Genomic DNA, 23,513 nt, shown 5'->3' with positions numbered 1-23,513 from the left:
GTCGGCTCACAAGCCAATTGGAGCTTGCGGTCCCACAGCCAATCAGGAGCTACCACTGCCCTTCCCAATTGTCTGCCGAACCGCAAGCAAAATAATATAATAATTGAATTATAATTCTCTATTTATAAAGCGCCTTTATCACAGTATAACTCAAACCGCAACCAACTTGGACGGTCCCATTTGCTATTTTAAATCTTTCAACCAAGTCCCTGAACCGTTGGAGCTTACTAAATTCCAAACACATATGTCCATTTTTGTAGGAATCCCTCAATTACATCCCCATGCCCTTCATCCACTGCTCTGTGACTGGCATAACAGCCCCACTACATAAGCCCGTCACCGCCTGGCCTCTGCAGGATTATACTTCATACTCCAAAACCAAAAATCCCACAACTTCAAACGGTGCGGCACTCGAAGGTAGTGTCTCCTGTTAGTGGGGGATCTCATTACCCCCCCCCCCACCCCCAAAAAAAAAAACCTTTTTGGCTGCAGTTTTGCTTTAATGTTCTGTAAAATCAGCAGGACTCAAAGGACGTTTCGCACACACCCTTAACCCGCACACACTGGGGTCAGGCAGTTGGTGATTTCGGATACAGATGTGGGTCTGTGGGATCTCTGCTGCGTAATTGCTGAAGCTGATTTTGTCTTCTCCTTTAGGGCCCCCTTAAAGTGACAGTCCAGGAACTTGACGGCTCTTTTAACCACACCTTACAGATCGAAGAGAACAGCTTGAAGCATGATATTCCCTGTCACTCGAAGAGCAGAAGGTGATCTGCACATGGGCTACTATTCACCCGCCTGGTTCTCTGTGTTCTTCCTCTGTGTGTAAATAGTGATCTAACATCAGTGCGGTCACAGCGTGATACATCCCCAATGTTGATACAGTTTTGGGTATCCAGTTACAACATGTGTCTCCACTTTGGTGTCTCCGCGGGGATCCTGGTACTGGAGGCACATGTCATTTTTTTCTAAACAGAAGGCTGTTTATATGGCTGTGCTGATCGCAACCTGCTGTCCAAATGCTGAGCCAGGAAAGAGCACATCCCAAAGTTTGTTTTCCTCTGTACGTTATACTGTGCGCTGTTATGTAGACCTGTGCACGGGGGAATATTGCATTGCACAAGACTAATGTGCAAAAATCATAAATATGGGCCCGATTCAGACGCGCTGGTATCCGGCTGAGTTTGTCCCCTTCCCCGATGTTTGAAATAAGTCGGTTTTATTTCTTGAAGGGGGAAACAATCATTTGATGATCGGCGGATGTTGCCCATAGCAACCAGTCAGATTCTGTGAATATTTTCAACAGTGGAAATATCGGCTGTTCAGTACTTAATCCCGTCTGGGACTCGCCTGTTGCAGACTCACCTCCCTATGGCCCAATTAAGCTAATTGAGAACTTTCAAAAGCCTAATTAGAGGGGTGTCCAACGGCTTTCGGAAGCAAGTCTGGTACTTGTGTGATTTCACTGGGCCACTTATGTAGTCAGCGTTATGTCCCTGTCAGCATCAGCGTCTTGTTTCCGTAGTCAGCGTAGTGTCCCTGTCAGCATCAGCGTCTTGTTTCCGTAGTCAGCGTAGTGTCCCTGTCGGCATCAGCGTCTTGTTCCCGTAGTCAGCGTAGTGTCCCTGTCAGCATCAGCGTCTTGTTCCCGTAGTCAGCGTAGTGTCCCTGTCGGCATCAGCGTCTTGTTCCCGTAGTCAGCGTAGTGTTCCTGTCAGCATCAGCGTCTTGTTCCCGTAGTCAGCGTAGTGTCCCTGTCGGCATCAGTGTCTTGTTCCCGTAGTCAGCGTAGTGTCCCTGTCAGCATCAGCGTCTTGTTTCCGTAGTCAGCGTAGTGTCCCTGTCAGCATCAGCGTCTTTTTCCCGTAGTCAGCGTAGTGTCCCTGTCAGCCTCAGCGCCTTGTTTCCGTAGTCCGCTTGTGTCTGTGTGTATGTTCACGGCTAACCGGAGCTTACACAGTTAGCGTAGTCAGTCAGCGTGACGCAGTTAGCGTAGTCAGTCAGCGTCGTGTCAGCGCTTATTACATTGTGTGGGAACCATTGACCATTTGATTTTATGAAGTGTGGCGAGCCACCATGCCTGAAGCGAGGCGAGGGGATGCGAAAAACAAGCCTGAAGCGTGGTGAGCGGATGCGGATTAGTTTACGTGTATTCCGCGTCCCCTCGCCGGGCTTGCTGCGCTCGCCACGCTTTGGGCTCATTTTCCGCATCCCCTGGCGTGGCTCGCTGTGATCTCCACACTTTATAAAATCAACTCCACGCCGACGTGGATGGTGGGGGGTATGAACAGGTCGGGAGGACGCGTGCCACGTCCCCTCACGGGGCTCACCGCGCTTCGGGCTGATGTGGATAGTGGGGGTTTTAAATGTAGGCATTTGCCAGTATGTAAAATGGAGCACTGGCAAATGCGTCCTTTATTGTGCACGAGACACACGTGCGATCAAACTCCTAACCCTGACAGTCTCCCTGAAGCGGACACGGGCATTGGTGAGACCTCACCTAGATTACAGAGTACAGTTCTGGGCCCCACACTATAAAAAGGACATCATAGAATTAGAAAAAGTCCAAAGGCGAGCAACAAAGCTTATTAGGGGAATGGAGAATTTAAGCTAAGGGGAGAGATTAAGCAATTTGGGACTATTTACATTAGAAAAGAGACGTTTAAGGGGGGACATGCTCAACATGTACAAGTATATCAAGGGCCAATATAAGGAACTGTCACACACCCTATTTTCTACTAGAAAGGAATCTAGGACGCGAGGGCATGAGTATAGATTAGAAGAAAAAGGATTTCATTCAGCTAGTAGAAAGAATTTCTTTACGGTCAGAACAGTCAAACTCTGGAACTCTCTTCCCAGCGAGGTGGTAACGGCTGGCTCATTAAATGCGTTCAAGGCAAAGTTGGACAAACATTTACTGGAGAAAAACATCCATGGGTACAAATAAGAAATATAATTTGTCTGTAAAATATCAGAACCTACCAAATCAGCAATGGATATCTATACCAGGTTGAACTAGATGGACGCAAGTCTTTTTTCAGCCTTACCTACTATGTAACTATGCCGCACCCTGTCGCACGAATGACTGATAAGCTCGTGTGTCCTAGGCAGATGGAGCGCCTTTCCGACGGCATCCGCCGGGAATCTGGCGGTTACCAGTGCTGTATGAGAGGCGCTCACTAGGGTTGCCAGGGACAGAGCTGCAGCTCGCGGGGACAGTACGGTGACTTTGCATGGCTGCCGCGGGAACACTACGCTGACTACGCTAGGCTGCCGTTGGTTTACGCAGACAGCGTAACGTGACGCCGTGAAACATTCAGGATGCTGGCTCTCTAGACTCCGGTGGGTGGCATTCTGTTCCATTGGTGGGATGTAATGCCGCCGTGTCTGCCTGCAGTGCGGTATGCCGCCAAAATTTGTATGTTTCATTTTTAAACAGGCAATGACTTAAAAGACAAAACCAAGCCTTGTCAGTGATTGCCTTTTTAAAAACAAAACATCCAAGTTCGGCCGGCATACCGCACTGCCATTGTATACAAGGTGGCATTACATCCTGCCCCATGTCAGAGTTCTAGTGCTGACATTCTGGTCGGGATGCCGAGGCCAGGATTCAGTCAGTCAGAAACCCGACCTGGGTTTTAACCGCATTCTGTATATATTGATAGTCGCTGTATTAAAGGCTGTACAGATTCTCCCCCTATTGTCGCTTGCAGACAGTTATGTTCTCTAACATCTAACAGGGATTTGTATTATCGGCGCGGAACGATGTACAGACCATTTATTTTTTGAATCTTGTTCAGATCATCAGATTTTTCTCACTTCATCTGGTGATAAAGTGAAGAGCGATAAGTACCAGGCAATCAGCTCCAAACTGTCATATTACCGGCTGTGTTTAAAGAAAAGACAGGAGCTTATTGGCTGGTAGTCTATCTATGTCCACTTTATCACCCTCCAAGATTTAGTACATCTGCCTCACTGTATCTGTATTGCTCATGGTGATTTCTATGCTTGGTCAAAAGTTTTAGAACACCCCCTATTTTTTCTGGGTTTTTAACCGAAGTTTGAGCCGAGTCCAGATGGGTCCTTGTGGTTTCACCACAGATCACGTTTATGACACAACAGGCAGCATTTTAAGAATTTTTATTCTTTCCTTTTCTACAGAAACAAGAAGAAGAAAATTCCGCTGATGAACGGGGAAGAAGTGGATATGGATCTTTCTGCAATGGAGTAAGTGCAACGTTTTATTGAAGCCATTGGACCTGTAGTTCCATCTATGCCGTTAACAAATAAGCACCTGACTTTGGGGCTATTTTAATTTTGTTTCTTGCATTAGTCAATGTTGCTCATTGATTGGACGGCACAACATGTGTTCACAATTGGGAAAAATAATATGATGCTGTTAATGTGGCTTTCTCCTTTTCCTTCTGTAAAGTTCTGGGATGAATCTAATAGTGTGGGAGAAGCTGGAGGTGCGGCAGTTTGAGCAAAAATGTCCTTAAGGAATGATTTTTGGGCCGATTGGCCGATTTTCGATAAATCGGCCGATATATCGGACAATATTTACCGATAATCGGTCGAAAATCGGCCGATGCTCGCTCTCGTGGATCTTTTGCTAAATCTTCTGATCTTACGTGCTGCACAAAAGATCAGAAGATTTAACAAAAGACCCATAGGAACGCACACGGGATCTTAAAAATCTTTGGTAAAGATGTGCACTTGCCTGAAATCTTTTGTCCAGATCGGACAAAAGATTTGAAGGCTAATTTATGCGCACATCTTATGATCGCAGATCTTTCTAGTGTGTGGGCACCTTTACATTTTAAAGTGCCAATCCTTTACAAGGCCAACCCAGGTCTGTTTGGCCTTGTAAATGATTGCCACTTTAAAAATACAGACATGCACAAACTTGACTAACTTACTTACTTTTAACTAGCAGTCGACAGGCTTGGATTAGGTTGATACCTCAAATAGGTCAACATGCTTAAGGTTCGACATGGATGGAAAGTCGACACACGCATTAGGACAAGTGTCCAGGTCAACGTGGGTTGTTCACTATTTTTTTTTATTCCAAATGTCCCCTCCCATGGCTCGCTGCGCTTGGCACAATATTCTATTCTCCACTCCCTAGTGGATGGTAGGGCATGAAATACCGCCTGTCGGCACATGTCAACTGAAGAAAAAAAAAGAGGAACACCCATGCCGTCCTTTTGACTGTCGACCTAATGCTTGTGTCGACCTTCCAACCATGTTGACCTACTTCAGATGTCGACCTTCAGTACCCAACCCTGTGCATGTCAACCTTTTGTGTGTCGACAAAATGGGCGTATACCTTTTAACTATTGTGACATATATCCAAATTTCCCCTGCACATCACTTTGTTAGTCTGGCAGTGAAGTCCTGCTACAGGCAGAGTTGTGTTTGCGGCGCCTGCTGTAGAGTACAGTGCACACCTCTGATACTGGTGCTACAGGCAGAGTTGTGTTTGCGGCGCCTGCTGTAGAGTACAGTGCACACCTCTGATACTGGTGGTACAGGCAGAGTTGTGTTTGCGGCGCCTGCTGTAGAGTACAGTGCACACCTCTGATACTGGTGCTACAGGCAGAGTTGTGTTTGTGGCGCCTGCTGTAGAGTACAGTGCACACCTCTGATACTGGTGCTACAGGCAGAGTTGTGTTTGTGGCGCCTGCTGTAGAGTACAGTGCACACCTCTGATACTGGTGCTACAGGCAGAGTTGTGTTTGCGGCGCCTGCTGTAGAGTACAGTGCACACCTCTGATACTGGTGCTACAGGCAGAGTTGTGTTTGCGGCGCCTGCTGTAGAGTACAGTGCACACTTCTGATACTGGTGGTACAGGCAGAGTTGTATTTGCGGCGCCTGCTGTAGAGTACAGTGCACACCTCTGATACTGGTGCTACAGGCAGAGTTGTGTTTGCGGCGCCTGCTGTAGAGTACAGTGCACACCTCTGATACTGGTGCTACAGGCAGAGTTGTGTTTGCGGCGCCTGCTGTAGAGTACAGTGCACACTTCTGATACTGGTGGTACAGGCAGAGTTGTGTTTGCGGCGCCTGCTGTAGAGTACAGTGCACACTTCTGATACTGGTGGTACAGGCAGAGTTGTGTTTGCGGCGCCTGCTGTAGAGTACAGTGCACACCTCTGATACTGGTGCTACAGGCAGAGTTGTGTTTGCGGCGCCTGCTGTAGAGTACAGTGCACACCTCTGATACTGGTGCTACAGGCAGAGTTGTGTTTGCGGCGCCTGCTGTAGAGTACAGTGCACACCTCTGATACTGGTGCTACAGGCAGAGTTGTGTTTGCGGCGCCTGCTGTAGAGTACAGTGCACACTTCTGATACTGGTGGTACAGGCAGAGTTGTGTTTGCGGCGCCTGCTGTAGAGTACAGTGCACACCTCTGATACTGGTGCTACAGGCAGAGTTGTGTTTGCGGCGCCTGCTGTAGAGTACAGTGCACACCTCTGATACTGGTGCTACAGGCAGAGTTGTGTTTGCGGCGCCTGCTGTAGAGTACAGTGCACACTTCTGATACTGGTGGTACAGGCAGAGTTGTGTTTGCGGTGCCTGCTGTAGAGTACAGTGCACACTTCTGATACTGGTGGTACAGGCCACTATATTTCTGTGATGCCTGTTTTGCAGATGAGTACAGAGCATCTCTATAATGCTGACCGGTTTGCACAGTTCTACCCTTATGGGCCAGCTCTGATGCAGACACAATTCCTCTGGGGTCGTCTGTTTCAGATAAACGTACAGAGAGAAGATAAGACAAGTTACTTATACCCCTTTTATACCAAAACACTGGGTCGCACCCGGGTTTTTGGACCCAGCTTCAAGCCGGGTGTGACCCGGCGTTTGGTCCCTTTTACACCGGCACCCCCCCTCCTGCTTGGAGATGACCTCATCTCCAAGTGCCGATCGCCGCCGTCGCCGGGATCCGGACCACTGCGCTGGGGGCAAGCCCAGCACTAAGGTAATCAGTCCCCGTGCAACCCCCAGCCCTTGTCCGGGAGTTAAATGAATGCCGGATCCATTCACCTCCTCCGCTGCTGCTGTCTGCAGAGTATAGCTGGGAAGTGTAGTTCCACAACAGCTGGAGGGCCATGAGTTTGACACCACTGGTGTACAATATCGTTATTGCATGTACATTCACTCCTGCGCATTGATGACCCACTCCTCATCCTGCATGTACAGACGGGGTCCCCACTCCCCGATGTCGGCAAGTGGGTGTGCGCTCGATGCTGGGTCCCCACCGTTGCCAATATCTGTGTCGACGGGGATCGACTAATGTGTATGGGGCTTCAGTTGTTGGTTTCTTGATGCAATACAGATTCCTATTATGTCTATATAAGCAACACTATTGATATTTAAAGTGACTTTGCAGCATTCACACGTTGCTGCAATCTTCTAGAATTCCTTCTCTGCTGATTATTCCTCGTGTTATGCCCACACTGCCATTTCTCATTACAGCGCCGATTCCCCGTTACTCTGGATTAGGATTGATCCAGACATGTCCGTGCTGAGGAAGGTAGAATTCGAGCAGGCCGATTTCATGTGGCAGTATCAGCTGCGTTACGAGCGGGACGTGGTGGCCCAGGAAGAATCCATCCTAGCGCTGGAAAGCTTCCCCACCCCGGCCTCTCGACTGGCCCTGACGGACATCCTGGAGCAAGAGCAGTGCTTCTATAGGGTGCGGATGTTGGCGTGCTTCTGCCTGGCCAAGGTAAGAGCTCACCCACGTGTCCCTGATCTTCCATCCAGTAACATAATGTAACTTCAGCTTATATTCATTTCCGTCTGCTTTTCCCTGTGATGTGTAAATGCAGCTTTCCATAATTTAACGGACCAGGTGACCTCCGGAACAAGAGGAGCACACAGTCCATATACTGATTGATATTCGATAAAAGTTCCGCCCATTCAAAAGTGATTTAAACCATTGAATATTACCGTATATATCCCTTGTGCCATCTAGGCTGGGGAAGACTAGTGCGCTCACGTGAGCGGTACCAAGCTTGGTTGTGCTGCGTCACTTTGCCAACCTAGATAGGCCGCCGGGCCAGAGACCTTGATCACATGATAACGATGGGTCTGAGTGCTGTTCTACGGCATCTACCCCTCTGGCTTAACGTATGCTCTAGTGCAATTTATTTGGGGGTTTATTGTTGGCCATTCATGGACTTCTATTTCATTGTGCTACTTCTATGTCTTACCTAGATTGCTAACTCCATGGTGAGTACGTGGACAGGCCCGCCAGCAATGAAGTCTCTCTTCACACGCATGTTCTGCTGCAAGAGCTGTCCAAACATTGTGAAGACCAACAACTTCATGAATTTCCAGAGCTACTTCCTTCAGAAGGTAAGTGAGCCCCAAGTGCCTCTTCCACGGGGTTCATACACCATACCGGCATTATACTGTCCGTCTCCAGCCTTGATGTCTGGTTAGACTAGAGACCATCCTCGCATACCTCCAGCCCTGTCTCTTGGGTTCCAATCATTATCTGTTGAACTTTCCGTGCTGAGGCCCAGGAACACTGATAATGACCCGGGGTGAGGGGGGGGGGCATGTTTCTTGTTACATAGACATGCAGTGTTTGCAGTTGCGGGTGGTGTTCCGTCACACAAGCTGCGTCATTACTGAATAGACTTCCCCATCTACAGGGGATGTTCTCTCTATTGAAGCATTCTGCATTGAGACTCCCCCCGTCCTAGTAGCTGGGAATGTCTGGGATCTTCCATATACATCGCCATCGATTGAACTCTACTTTCTAACTTTCTGTCTTGCAGACTATGCCGGTGGCCATGGCTTTGCTGAGAGATGTCCACAACCTGTGCCCAAAAGACGTTCTGTCATTTATCTTGGACCTTATTAAATACAATGACAACCGAAAAAACAAGGTAGGAGGCTATTTATCACTGGGGTTTGTTCCTCATTGGTGTGTTCCAGTCCTTAGGACACCTCGACTAGCCTATCCCTCCTCCTAACCTCTTTTGATCCTCCTATCCTGCCTCCGTTCCCCTCCGTTTCTACTTATCCTATTGTTTTTCGTTCGTCCACCCTCCTATTTTTAGTATGTTAACTCTTATGAGTAGGGTCCTCCTTCCTCACGTACTCACCCTACCTCATTACCTCACCTGTGCTCCTGTCCTGTTCTTCCCTTCCTCTACTTCATCTTCAGTCTCCTCGACAATTTTGACACCTACTTCTGAACTGATGCTGATTTTAGTTCTACCAGCTATACCCCTATTTATGCTGTATTTTATCAACACACCCAGTACGTTACCCTGTAATTTGTTTTTTGTTTGCTATGTACGGCGCTGTGGACACTTTGCGGCGCCTTATAAATAAACGTACTACTACTACTACTACCTCATTATCTGAAGCCATGTTTATGTCAGGAACTAAATGCCGCCGTACATGGGTTGTAGTTTGTTTATGCTTTTTAGCACAACTTCTTGGCGTCAGTCCAGTCAGGAGCCAGAGTTCCGGGGATGCCTGAATTTTTCCTTTGAAATGTTGTCAACAGCACCCTAAATCTGCCCCTCTATCACATAATTTAGGTCGCCCGTCTTGTGGTGGTTTGCAATAAAATAAACAATTTAAGAGCTGAATAGGAGCATGCTAAATTTTGGGCAATGGGTCTAATTCAGTAAGGATCGCATATTAGAAGCTGCTCTCACATGCACCCGTTTCTGGAAGAGCTGGAGGCCTCCCTGATTGACAGGCAATTGCAGTTTGACATTGCGATAGCAGAATCCGCTTCTCCACCTTCGGGAACTGCGATGTGGAGCGCAGAAGCGATTCCATCTGAATTAGGCCCGTTAACCTTAGTTACATTATCAAAGAGTTTACTTTGTACATTAGCACCTTTGGGTAACCGTAATCTGTTTTTATGGAAATATTCTTTACCGTCCAGTCTGAGATGTTAGCGCAAAACAAATCCTATATATTAATAACAGAAGGACCATTTACGAGTGATTGTTTTTTCTGATATGCCGTTTTCTGAGCAGGGCACATCAAAAAACAATCAAAGCCGTTGGGCCATAAAATCGCTGAATTATATTGGCGTTATAATTGGTTGTTTCCTTTCTGAGTAATGTGGCTAAACAGCCACCTGCTATTTACAATGCATCACCATTGTGCTCTGGAATATGTGACCGTTGATGAGTCTGCTGGGTGACCTGGAACATGTGACCTGCTGAGTGGTCTGGAAACTGTAAGCCACCCAATAAGAAGGGTTTGGTACTCTTTACCTAGAACGGCGACCATCGCGACCATCGAATGCACTAAAAAACGGGTGCGATGCGATGGCCGCGATTTCCCATAGGGACCAATGTTAAAAATCAGATTGGACGCGATTTTAGTGTTCAATGCCTCAATGCCCGCGATTTTTCCATAGGAAACAATGTTAAATGGGCCACAGAGCCCTAATAGTCCCCCTGAAGTGTGAAATGGCCCCCACAATTTTTAACGGCACCCCACGATCAACGTCAACCCGAAGCGTGGCGAGCGCAGCGAGCCCGCGAGGGGCGGCGGTACGCGTCCTCCGACCTTTTCATACCCCCACTATCCACGTCGGCGTGGAGTTGAGAATAGAATAGTGTGGCGAGCGCAGCGAGACACCGAGCCCGAAGCGTGGCGAGCGCACGCGGATACCTTCACAGGTAAACGCGTCCCCTCGCGGGCTTCACAGGTGTCCGCGTCGCCACGGACACCTGTGAAGCCCGCGAGGGGACGCGTATAACTGTGAAGGTATCCGCGTCCCCTCGCGGGGCTCGCTGCGCTCGCCACGCTTCGGGCTCGGTGGCTCGCTGCGCTCGCCACACTATTCTATTCTCAACTCCACGCCGACGTGGATAGTGGGGGTATGAAAAGGTCGGAGGACGCGTACCGCCGCCCCTCGCGGGCTCGCTGCGCTCGCCATGCTTCGGGTTCACGTTGATCGTGGGGTGGCGTTAAAAATTGTGTGGGCCATTTAAGACTTCAGGGGACTATTAGGGCTCTGTGGCCCATTTAACATTGTTTCCTATGTAAAAATCGCGGGCATTGAGGCATTTAACGCTAAAATCGCGTCCAATCTGACTTTTAACATTGATCCCTATGGGAGCATCGCGGGCATCGCGTCGCACCCGTTTTTTATGTACCCGCGATGCCCGCGATTGTAATCGCGGGCGCCGTTCTAGGTAAAGAGTACCTCGGGTTTTCTTCTTCGGGGTTCTAGGTGGATCCAGAGGACCTTCGCACAAATCAGCAAAGCTTTGAGACATCTCAGGAGCCACGAATCCTCCCCCCTATAACCCCGCCTCCATGCTCAGCTCCTCAGTTTTTTGTTGGTGCCAGCAGGAAGCTGGTGCACTATTTTTGTCAGCAGGGATTGGGAAGAACACCATTGCATTGTCGGCTGTGTTCATTTCCGGAATACTGAATTGGGAAGCAGACTTCCTAAGTCGACAAGACGTCCATCCGGGGGGAGTGGTTACTCCATCCAGAGCTATTTTCCCTTCTGGTGAAACGCTGGGGTCTTCCACACGTGGTTCTTATGGCGTTCCGTTACAACTACAAAATCTCAGTGAACGCGTCACGATCCAGGGATCCCCAAGCCAGCTTCATGGACGCACTGTCGATTCCATGCAAGTTTTGTCTTCCATACGCTTTTCCTCCGGTGTCCATGATACACAGGGTTCTCAAGAAACTGAAACAGGAAGACGGGATCTCCTACTGACAGTCCCAGCCAGCCTCAACGCCACTGGTTTGTTTGCCTCTCTGAATGGACTTACTCAGGCAGGGGCCCTGCCTACACCCAGATCTACAGTCAGGGGCCCTGCCTACACCCAGATCTACAGTGCTTGTCTTTGATGGTATGGCGCTTGTCTGATATTCTAAAAAAGAATGGATTCTCCAAAAAAAGTAATCCAGACGATGCTCAGAGCTCGTAAACCCGCTTCTGCCAGAATATACTGTAGAGTATGGCATACATATTTCTCCTGGTGTGCTGCTTGGGGATATGACACGAAAGTGTTCAAGACTACTTGCTTTTCTACAAAGAGGCTGAGACCTGGGCCTGAGACTAGCTTCATTGAAAGTGCATATCTCGGCCCTTTCCATCTGGTTCAATCGGAAGATTGCATTTATCCCAGACATACGTATCCGGTACTTGTTTAGTTTCACGGCAGCAGCTCTACGCTAAGCTAACAACGTAGCTTAAGCCTTCAGCTCAGAATATCTGTCTCCGGCTGAGCGTTCTTTGGATGTAGTTAGGGGTCTAACTACATATGTTTACCGTACTGCTTCTATTCGGAAGTCAGGGGCATTGTTTGTGCTGTACGGTTTCCACAAAAGGGGCTGACCAGCGAACAAAAAAACTGTGGCTCGCTGGATACGATCGGTCATTCAGCAGGCTTACCAGCAAGCGGATCTTCCATTACCACCGTCTATTCAGACACATTCTACCAGGTCGGTAGGTCCCTCATGGGTGGCACACCGAGGGGCGTCTGCTGAGCAATTGTGCACAACGTGGGCATCTGTTCATACATTCACTAGATTCTATGCATTTGACACGTTCGCCTCCCAGGATGCTTCCTTTGGTCGTCAAGTTCTTCTTACACCTCAGGCTGGTACCCTCCCTTGAGTACTGCTATTGATCATCCCCGAGGTCACCCTGTGGGGACCATGAAACTCGAAGAAGAAAACGATATGTGTTTTTCCGAACTCTTTTGACACCGTTTTGTTGCTTTTATTATTGCAATTTTTTATTTTTCCCACTTCTCTTGCACTGCTTCCAAGTTCTTCCACTCTGCCAAAGAATCTCTAACAAAGTTTCCCATCTCTACAAAATCAGCCTTCCTAAAATCTAACACCTTTGTTTTTGTGTGCGATAAGTCGGTCTCTGAACCATACTGCTTGATGGTCACTGGATCCCAGGTTTTCACCCACATTTACGTCATATAAGTATTAAGTCTAATATTGCATCCTTACGAGTGGGCTCCTGCACCAATTGCTGGAGGGATGCTCCTTGCAAGGAATTCAGAATGTCCCTACTTCTGGTGGAACTTGCAACAGACACCTCCCAGTTTATATCAGGTAGATTAAAGTCTCCCATGATTATTACCTCTCCTCTTAATCCCATTTTATTGATGTCCTGCAACAGGCTCTTGTCAAGATTCTCCTTCCTTCATGTCGTGTGTGTCACTGTTTGCTTTAGTGCTTCTAGCACACTCTGGTCTATAGCTCAGTGCGAAATACAGACCAGAGTGTGCTAGAAGCACCACAGTAGAGAATGACATCGCAAGCAGGAAGGGGGAACTACAGATGAAGCGCCTGCTGGATCGCCAGATTGTATGTGTTGGCGCAGGCTGGCATACTGGGACACGCAAGCGTCTCACTCGCTCTCATGTCCCCGTCACCAAAACGGCAGGGAGCGGTGATCGGTGGCCTCCCTGGGAGCAGGGGCAGGCTGCTGCTGATGGGCCGGTGCGCTGGGAGACAGGCAGAGGGATCTAACAGAAAGGGGCACGCTGGCGGGGGACGGCGGTTGGCTATAGAATCCCCAGGAGCAGCTCAAATGAGATCTGCGCCATCTGTATTCGGATTTTGATAGATGCATGGTGCTAGAATATTTCCCTTTATCCACTCCTGAAATGTAATCCTCCTTTCCTTCCACAACACGTTACTCTACTACGAGTGTACATGACGGAACCACAGCTGCCATTATCAACCATTGTAATCATTTGATCGTTCACGTTCTAAATAAATCAGTGATAGTCTCGAACCCCCTGTAATCTTGTCACGCTTTGGCCTCATCGTCCTCCAATAAGCAGGAAACTACAGAGCGTTTGTAAGAACGGGTTCCTTTATGCGTTTTCTATGGAGGTGTCCCAAGATTAATATGTATATAGAGAGTTCTGTGAAATGTGGTTCACATTATATCCAGCTCCCTGTATCTGATCTGCTTCCCACTAGCTGAATCATCTTCGCTGGAAAGACATTTGGCTCACTTGTTTACATGGTGTGATGCCAGGAAATGAATGTAATTGGTTTTGCATGGGTACGTTTTATTTTCACTGTGTGCACGGGATTTTCTTCTCCAATCCGTTTTGCCGTGCGTGCATGTGTTACAGGAATACACAATAAATATGTATGTAAACATTCAGTGGTTAATAATGTGTAGAAGTGACTTGGTGAGTTGCGGCAGATTCCGCCTTGTTCTCTGCCATGTGCTTATTAGGATAGAGATTGTCCCTTGTGAAATCGGAAATGTAAAAGACATGTGCCTTACCTTAGTTACCATCGTGGCTCGATGTTTTTGTTATCGAATCGTTTATCCGAAACACCTAATCTTTGATGGCAACACTTAGGAATTCACTTTGAGATTGGTCAAAACTTTGCTGTTCCAGACTATAGGTTGCAAGTTTCCTGCCAGCGTTAAAAAAAAAAAAAAAGCACCTGAAAGACCACGGAGTGTTCGAATGGTAGAAAATGTCAGCGCTGTGCAAGTGTCGGCCTGTGTATCCCTGTTCTGCACACTAGATCACCAGGGCAGGACATAAGTCACTTGTCTTGTCACCCACCCCGTTCTAATCTTCTATTCACATAGAGTCACTTTGTGGACTTGCCTGTGTTAATCACTCAACATTGTTCCTCCGTTCCACGTGAACCAGGAAATTGTGGTACCATCATTATTTTTATGTTTTCATTTATAACCGTTAATGATGCTTTTCTATCTTCAATAATTATTTTAATGAGGTTACGTGAGCATTGATCCAGTTCCTTGTTCCATCTTGTGTAGAAATCGTCTGTCTTTGGTTCGAATGTTGGATTCTTCTGCAATCTGAGTCCCCTAGGTATTAGATTGTTTTCTAAGTATTTTGTGAGGGTTGTGATCTCCCACCACTGTTTCGCTTCTTGAGTATAGTATTTCTCTAGTCTTAGGAATTGTTGACAGAAATTTTCTTCTTCTGTTGGGATTATTTTATCCTCTCCGCTCTCTCCTTTGGAGAAGATGTTATTGAGGTCTCCTATTCTATTGGCGTGAATAATATGTGATGTCATGGCAGCAGTGTGTTCCTTATGGTAAAGAACAATTGTAGAAAAAAAGGGACTTTCACTGCGCTCTAGTATAGCTGCTTGATAAGGAGGGGGTTTGTACAGTAAATTGCTAGGTTTTATCAAGCGCTTGTATTTATGTGTGTGCTGTGCATGCCGTGCAAAACATGAAAAATAAAATAAAAATAATAATAATAAAATAAAAAATAAAAATAAAAGTAAAAAAAAATAAAAAATGAAGTAGGTTGTAAAAACAATTGTAAAAACAATTATATCAGCACATTTGCAAAGTAATCACTTTTAGGTGTTTACAGCCCCTTTTGGAGCAAATAGAGTTTTTGTATGGGTTTATGAGAGTCGCACAGATGAAATGCCGGGGTTGGTCACTCAGAGGTAGCCGTCGGTAATAGATGGTTTTCGGTTTTTTTTTAACTTTTTTTTTATTTTCTTTTTTCTTTTTATTTTATTATTATTATTTTTATTTTATTTTTCATGTTTTGCACGGCATGCACAGCACACACATAAATACAAGCGCTTGATAAAACCTAGCAATTTACTGTACAAACCCCCTCCTTATCAAGCAGCTATACTAGAACGCAGTGAAAGTCCCTTTTTTTCTACACTTTTTTGGAGCAGCTTTGTAAAGCTGCCACGTGGTTTTCTCCCCATACATTCATCCATTTTTATGTTTTTGACATGTTTGTGTCTTAAGTGCAGCTCAGGAAAGTCTCCTCCCATAGGGCCATTGCTTTCTGACTATTGGTCTCATTATGTTGTTATGATGTCACCCCTTGGGACTTCAATCAACGCGATGGACCCGTCCGCGTAATAAGGGGCCGCGATGCGACCGACGCAATCAACCCGATTTTCCCATAGGGAACAATGTTAAAAAAAAATGTAAGTGAAAATCGGGTTGATCGCGTCGGTTGCGGCCCATTATAATGGGCCGCGATGCGATCAACCCGATTTTACATAGGTGACAATGTGAAATGGGCCAATATGGCCCATTTCACATTGAATATGGTTAAAAATGATGTTTAATGCCCCCCCATTGTTAACGCCACTCCACTATTGACGCCAACCCGAAGCGTGGCGAGCCCGCGAGGGGCGGCGGTACGCGTCCTCCGACCTTTTCATACCCCTACTATCCACGTCGGCGTGGAGTTGATTTTATATAGTGTGGCGAGCGCAGCGGATACCTATGAAGCCCGCGAAGGGACGCGGATACCTGTGAAGTCACTGCCCCTGTCACATGCAGCCCTGTCCTTACTGACACATCACTCATCTCCTGATATACTCTGTGCTGCTGGGGACCCTGCTCCTCCTACTATATAACTCCCAGTCTGTGGCTTCCTGCTGCCTCCAATCCCCTCCTCACATCATGTCACTGCCCCTGTCACATGCAGCCCTGTCCTTACTGACACATCACTCATCTCCTGATATACTCTGTGCTGCTGGGGACCCTGCTCCTCCTACTATATAACTCCCAGTCTGTGGCTTCCTGCTGCCTCCATTCCCCTCCTCACATCATGTCACTGCCCCTGTCACATGCAGCCCTGTCCTCACTGACACATCACTCATCTCCTGATATACTCTGTGCTGCTGGGGGCCCTACTCCTCCCACTATATAACTCTCAGTCTGTGGCTTCCTGCTGCCTTCATCCCCTCCTCACTTCATGTCACTGCCCCTGTCACATGCAGCCCTGTCCTCACTGACACATCCCCCATCACCTGATATACTCTGTGCTGCTGGGGACCCTGCTCCTCCCACTATATAACTCTCAGTCTGTGGCTTCCTGCTGCCTCCATTCTCCTCCTCACATCATGTCACTGCCCCTGTCACATGCAGTCCTGTCCGCACTGACACATCCCTCATCTCCTGATATATTCTGTGCTGTTGGGGACCCTGCTTCTCCCACTATGTAACTCTCAGTCTGTGGCATCCTTCTGCCTCCATTCCCCTCCTCACCTCATGCCCCTGTCACATGCTGCCCTGTCTTCGTTAATACATCACTCATCTCCTGATATACTCTGTGCTGGTGGGGGACCCTGTTCCTTCCATCTTGTAGGAGACACAATTACCCTGTAATACTAACATTCATTTTCGTATAACTCCCTATGTACAGTGACAGTTTGTTCCGTGTTTGTGTGCTGTTCTACCAATAAACAAATGTGTGGCGTTCTGTAGTTGAGAACAATTTTGTTTACTGATCACTGTTTCTTTTTCCTTTTTAGTTTTCGGATAATTACTACAGGGCAGAACTAATTGATGCTCTGGCCAATTCAGTGACCCCCGCAGTGAGCGTAAACAATGAATCGCGGACACTGGATAATCTCAACGCCGACGTCCGCCTCATTTTGGAGGAGATAACACGTTTTCTCAATATGGAGAAACTGCTCCCCAGTTACAGGCATACTATAACAGTCAGGTACGTTGTACATAGGAGTGTGGTTACAGCAAGTCGGTAGTTAAGAGTGTTGACGCGGATGGGATGTTTACATATTAATGATGGCATTCGGCATGAAAACATTGCATCTATCCATACAGTTATTAACTAAACCTTACCCTAACCAAAGCCTATTCCTAACCCTGCAATATGCTTCCAGCATTCTGAATGTTCGCATCATGAATGCTTTGTCTATATACCAACTGCTTACTTCCTCCTCCTCCTCCTCCTCCTCCTCCTCCTCCTCCTCCTCCTCCTTCTCCTCCTCCTGTCCCCAAGGCTTTGGTCCTTTGGCCATCGTGCTTTCTACCTCTGGAATTCTCTACCTCTCTGCAAGGCTCCTCCTACTCCTGTCCCCAAGGCTTTGTTCCTTTGGCCATTGTGTGCTTCCTACCTCTGGAATTCTCTACCTCTCTACAAGGCTCCTCCTACTCCTGTCCCCAAGGCTTTGGTCCTTTGGCCATTGTGCTTTCTATCGCTGGAATTCTCTACAAGGCTCCTCCTTACTCCTGTCCCCAAGGCTTTGGTCCTTTGGCCATTGTGCTTCCTACCTTTGGAATTCTCTACCTCTCTACAAGGCTCCTCCTTACTCCTGTCCCCAAGGCTTTGGTCCTTTGGCCATTGTGCTTCCTACCTTTGGAATTCTCTACCTCTGTACAAGGCTCCTCCTACTCCTGTCCCCAAGGCTTTGGTCCTTTAGCCATCATGCTTCCTACCTCTGGAATTCTCTACAAGGCTTTAGCTGGGCTCTCAAGACCTACTTCATCACACCCAGATATCTCTAATCCTAACCCCTGTTACATGCTCACTTGCAACCCATCTGTGTCTCCCCTGTCTCTCTGCCCCTCCCTCCCCTTTAGAATGTAAGCTCTCACGAGCAGGGCCCTTGCCACTCATGCATTTTCACTCTCTTGGACTCTTAAACCATTGTCTACTCCATACTCCCTATAACGGCACCTTGCCCTCTATCTGCCGCCCCAATGATTTCAGTGTCCTGTCTCTTATGCAGCAATGTTTATGTACTTGTCCTGCATTGTATTGTATTGTATTGTGAGTTGTTGTCTTGTCTTGCTTGTCTGTTTATGCACTTTCATAGGTTCTTCAGATCCCTTGTGGTGCCATATAAATTGTACGGATCCGATATGATTTCCCGGCGGTCGGGATCCCGGCGGTCGGAATCCCGACACTGGAATCCCGACCGCCGAAATCCCGACAAGGGGGGGACATGGATCGCCCCCCCTTGCGGGCTCGCTGCGCTCGCCACGCAGCGGGCCCGGTGCCTCGCTACGCTCGGCACGCTATTTTATTCTCCCTCTATGGGTGTCGTGGACACCCACGGAGGGAGAAAGTTTCGGGATTTCGGCGGTCGGGATTCCAGTGTCGGGATTCCGACCGCCGGGATCCCGACCGCCGGGAAATTAACCGCATCCCAATAATACATCTATGTCTATATGAGCTTAACGTGTAGTATTCTTCCATAATAAGTTACCAGCTTTTATTTCCCCTCCTACCCGCAGCTGCTTGCGTGCCATCCGGGTGCTTCAAAAGAATGGGCATGTGCCTAGTGACCCGACGGTGTTTAAGTCCTATGCTGAGTGCGGGCACTTCGTAGATGTCCGCGTTGCGGCGTTAGAAGCTGTAGTTGACTACACAAAGGGTAAGGCTTCTCTCACGCCATGAACCTGTGTCATCTTACTGCAGACCAATGACCAACTTGGCAGGGCATGCGTCAACATGATCTAAGTCGACACAAAAGGTTAACATGAGTTTTTATCACAGTTTTTCCTCCTTTTCTTGTACTTTTTAATGGTTTACCATGCACTAGGGTAGAGGTACCACACTAATAAGGAGGGGGGGGGGGGGGCATGTGCTCAGCTGTCGACATTGGCACCAAAAACTTATGCCAACCTTTCATGTCAACACTTTTTCCATGTCAACAGTTTGCATGTTTTGACTTTTTTGTCAATGTCGACTGTGCATGTTGACTTCTTGGTGTCGACCTACTAGACATTGTCTAGCCCAGCGGTTCTCAAACTGTGGGTCCTGACCTTCTCAGCATGGGGTCGCGACTCCATGTTGCTGATCATCAGGCTGATGACTTTTCTTATCTCAGTCAGTTATTCAAGGAGTCTGAAAAGTCTGTTGAATTGTCTGTAATATTAGACTCCTCACATCACTCTGTGCCTCCACAATGCTGCCATGTATGTGCTGTATGCTGACTACACGTGTGATGTGATGGGTTATGGTATATCAGACTCCTCCCATCACTCTGTGCCTCCACAATGCTGCCATGTATGTGCTGTATGCTGACTACACGTGTGATGTGATGGGTTATGGTATATCAGACTCCTCCCATCACTCTGTGCCTCCACAATGCTGCCATGTATGTGCTGTATGCTGACTACACGTGTGATGTGATGGGTTATGGTATATCAGACTCCTCCCATCACTCTGTGCCTCCACAATGCTGCCATGTATGTGCTGTATGCTGACTACACGTGTGATGTGATGGGTTATGGTATATCAGACTCCTCCCATCACTCTGTGCCTCCACAATGCTGCCATGTATGTGCTGTATGCTGACTACACGTGTGATGTGATGGGTTATGGTATATCAGACTCCTCCCATCACTCTGTGCCTCCACAATGCTGCCATGTATGTGCTGTCTGCTGACCACACATGTGATGTGATGGGTTATGGTATATTAGACTCCTCCCATCACTCTGTGCCCCCACAATGCTGCCATGTATGTGCTGTCTGCTGACTACACGTGTGATGTGATGGGTTATGGTATATTAGACTCCTCCCATCACTCTGTGCCCCCACAATGCTGCCATGTATGTGCTGTCTGCTGACTACACGTGTGATGTGATGGGTTATGGTATATTAGGCTCCTCCCATCACTCTGTACCTCCACAATGCTGCCATGTATGTGCTGTCTGCTGACTACACGTGTGATGTGATGGGTTATGGTATATTAGACTCCTCACATCACTCTGTGCCTCCACAATGCTGCCATGTATGTGCTGTCTGCTGACTACACGTGTGATGTGATGGGTTATGGTATATTAGACTCCTCCCATCACTCTGTGCCCCCACAATGCTGCCATGTATGTGCTGTCTGCTGACTACACGTGTGATGTGATGGGTTATGGTATATTAGGCTCCTCCCATCACTCTGTACCTCCACAATGCTGCCATGTATGTGCTGTCTGCTGACTACACGTGTGATGTGATGGGTTATGGTATATTAGACTCCTCACATCACTCTGTGCCTCCACAATGCTGCCATGTATGTGCTGTCTGCTGACTACACGTGTGATGTGATGGGTTATGGTATATCAGACTCCTCCCATCACTCTGTGCCCCCACAATGCTGCCATGTATGTGCTGTCTGCTGACTACACGTGTGATGTGATGGGTTATGGTATATCAGACTCCTCCCATCATGTTGTGCCTCCACAATGCTGCCATGTGTGTGCTGTCTGCTGACTACACGTGTAATGTGATGGGTTATGGTATATTAGACTCCTCCCATCACTCTGTGCCCCCACAATGCTGCCATGTATGTGCTGTCTGCTGACTACACGTGTGATGTGATGGGTTATGGTATATCAGACTCCTCCCATCATGTTGTGCCTCCACAATGCTGCCATGTATGTGCTGTCTGCTGACTACACGTGTAATGTGATGGGTTATGGTATATTAGACTCCTCCCATCGCTCTGTGCCCCCACAATGCTGCCATGTATGTGCTGTCTGCTGACTACACGTGTGATGTGATGGGTTATGGTATATCAGACTCCTCCCATCATGTTGTGCCTCCACAATGCTGCCATGTATGTGCTGTCTGCTGACTACACGTGTGATGTGATGGGTTATGGTATATCAGACTCCTCTCATCACTCTGTGCCTCCACAATGCTGCCATGTATGTGCTGTCTGCTGACTACACGTGTGATGTGATGGGTTATGGTATATCAGACTCCTCCCATCACTCTGTGCCTCCACAATGCTGCCATGTATGTGCTGCCAGCTGACTACACGTGTGATGTGATGGGTTATGGTATATTAGACTCCTCAAATCACTCTGTGCCTCCACAATGCTGCCATGTATGTGCTGTCTGCTGACTACACGTGTGGTGTGATGTGATGGGTTATGGTATATTAGACTCCTCCCATCACTCTGTGCCTCCACAATGCTGCCATGTGTGTGCTGTCTGCTGACTACACGTGTGATGTGATGTATATTAGACTCCTCCCATTACTCTGTGCCTCCACAATGCTGCCATGTATGTGCTGTCTGCTGACTACACGTGTGATGTTATGGTATATCAGACTCCTCCCATCACTCTGTGCCTCCACAATGCTGCCATGTATGTGCTGTCTGCTGACTACACGTGTGATGTGATGGGTTATGGTATATTAGACTCCTCCCATCACTCTGTGCCCCCACAATGCTGCCATGTATGTGCTGTCTGCTGACTACACGTGTGATGTGATGGGTTATGGTATATCAGACTCCTCCCATCACTCTGTGCCCCCACAATGCTGCCATGTATGTGCTGTCTGCTGACTACACGTGTGATGTGATGGGTTATGGTATATCAGACTCCTCCCATCACTCTGTGCCTCCACAATGCTGCCATGTATGTGCTGTCTGCTGACTACACATGTGATGTGAGGACCTTCTGCAGTCCTGGGGTCCTGTCATTAATTTTATTGCCTGATGCGGTCCCACAGCAAAATAGTTTGAGAACCCCTGGTCTAGCCTATGATCTATACCCATTTATACTCCCGGCTGCCCTGTATATGTTTGTTTAGGTCGATATGAAAACCACATATATATATTTTGAAATCTGTGCTCTTGAGTCGTTAATCTGTCTATTCTCCGGTTAGAATAGTGTTTCCCGTTCCCTGACACCATACGAGTTATGGAAAGCAATGGCACTTACTAACGTGTATTATTTTTCCCCTGTACATAAAAGATTTTCATTGGCTTGCAAATAACCTGCATCGGTGAGAGTCCTGTCATCAAGTCTGAGCCGACTTCCTCCTGTCTCCCGAGTCATCCGTTTAGGCAGGAAGCGAACTTGTATTAAAGCAACCTGACAAATATGCTTGTGGTTTTCTTCTTGTAATAAACTGAACGGGGCCGTACAGTGCTCCTTCCAGTAACGCTGCTGCTGCTGCGTAAAATCCCTGAATTAGCATTTTTAAGACAAAAACACTTTTTGCTTTTCCGTGTTAAAGTGACTTACAAAACTTCAGACACTGATATAAACCTTTTTAGAAAAATAATCTTTGTGGCGTTGGTTCATATTGCTGAGAAATAGCTCCCGGTCATGGCCACATCCCGGCACCTTGTAATGCTGACTGTACGAATGTGCGCAGTAAGTCTAGCAGCCGCTAAATGTGTTCTCCGCGTTATCATTTGTCCACGTGGGGTGTATACTGTATGTCATCTGTCTGTTGTGCTTACAGTGGACAGGAGCACGGAGGATTTAGAGTGGCTGATGAAGATGGCTCAGGATGACCCGCTGCCATATATAAGGTAACCTATTCACAATGAAAAAGTGTTTTTCTAAATCTTTTTATTAAACGTGGATATTTGACATCATGGTTCAGCAAATGGACATGAGGTCTATACACACTGGGCGACTATGCCCAGCGTGTATGGACAGTGATGATGTCAATCATCGCTGCGGGGAAAGCCGCTCAGTACATACACACTGAGCCGCTTTCCGGCGCCGACGGAGGGGGGAGGACGGCGTTGCCTAGCTCAGCGCTATGCAAAGCCGTCCTGAAACCGCTCATCTGCTGGTACAACCAGCAGATGAGCTGCTTTCCCGGCGATGATGCGGGAGCACGCAGCAGCGCTCACCGCCGGGGCATACACACTGGGCGGCTTTGAGCTGAAAGCCACTCAAACAGGCGGTTTTGAGTGGCTTTCAGCTCAAAGTCGCCCAGTGTGTATGGGCCTATAGATGTTTTTATGCATTGTAATTAAGGCAAA

At 47.7% G+C, this 23,513-nt stretch overlaps 1 protein-coding gene across 2 annotated transcripts in view; it reads left to right on the top strand.

Annotated features, from left to right (window-relative positions):
• The window catches only part of TAF2 (TATA-box binding protein associated factor 2), a 90,406-nt gene that overhangs the window by 30,615 nt on the left and 36,278 nt on the right, over positions 1 to 23,513 (top strand). For both annotated transcript variants that reach the window (XM_083186742.1, XM_083186741.1), the window contains exons 14-21: positions 658 to 767; positions 4,162 to 4,227; positions 7,483 to 7,735; positions 8,227 to 8,367; positions 8,796 to 8,906; positions 17,287 to 17,480; positions 19,016 to 19,155; positions 22,982 to 23,051. In XM_083186742.1, the coding sequence (XP_083042868.1) occupies positions 658 to 767; positions 4,162 to 4,227; positions 7,483 to 7,735; positions 8,227 to 8,367; positions 8,796 to 8,906; positions 17,287 to 17,480; positions 19,016 to 19,155; positions 22,982 to 23,051 (1,085 nt within the window). The remainder of the gene's footprint in view (positions 1 to 657; positions 768 to 4,161; positions 4,228 to 7,482; positions 7,736 to 8,226; positions 8,368 to 8,795; positions 8,907 to 17,286; positions 17,481 to 19,015; positions 19,156 to 22,981; positions 23,052 to 23,513) is intronic.

The sequence above is a fragment of the Crinia signifera genome, chromosome 5 (assembly GCF_055691185.1).
Source record: "Crinia signifera chromosome 5, ASM5569118v1, whole genome shotgun sequence".
NCBI lineage: Eukaryota > Metazoa > Chordata > Amphibia > Anura > Myobatrachidae > Crinia > Crinia signifera.
This window is presented reverse-complemented; position numbering and strand designations above follow the sequence as displayed.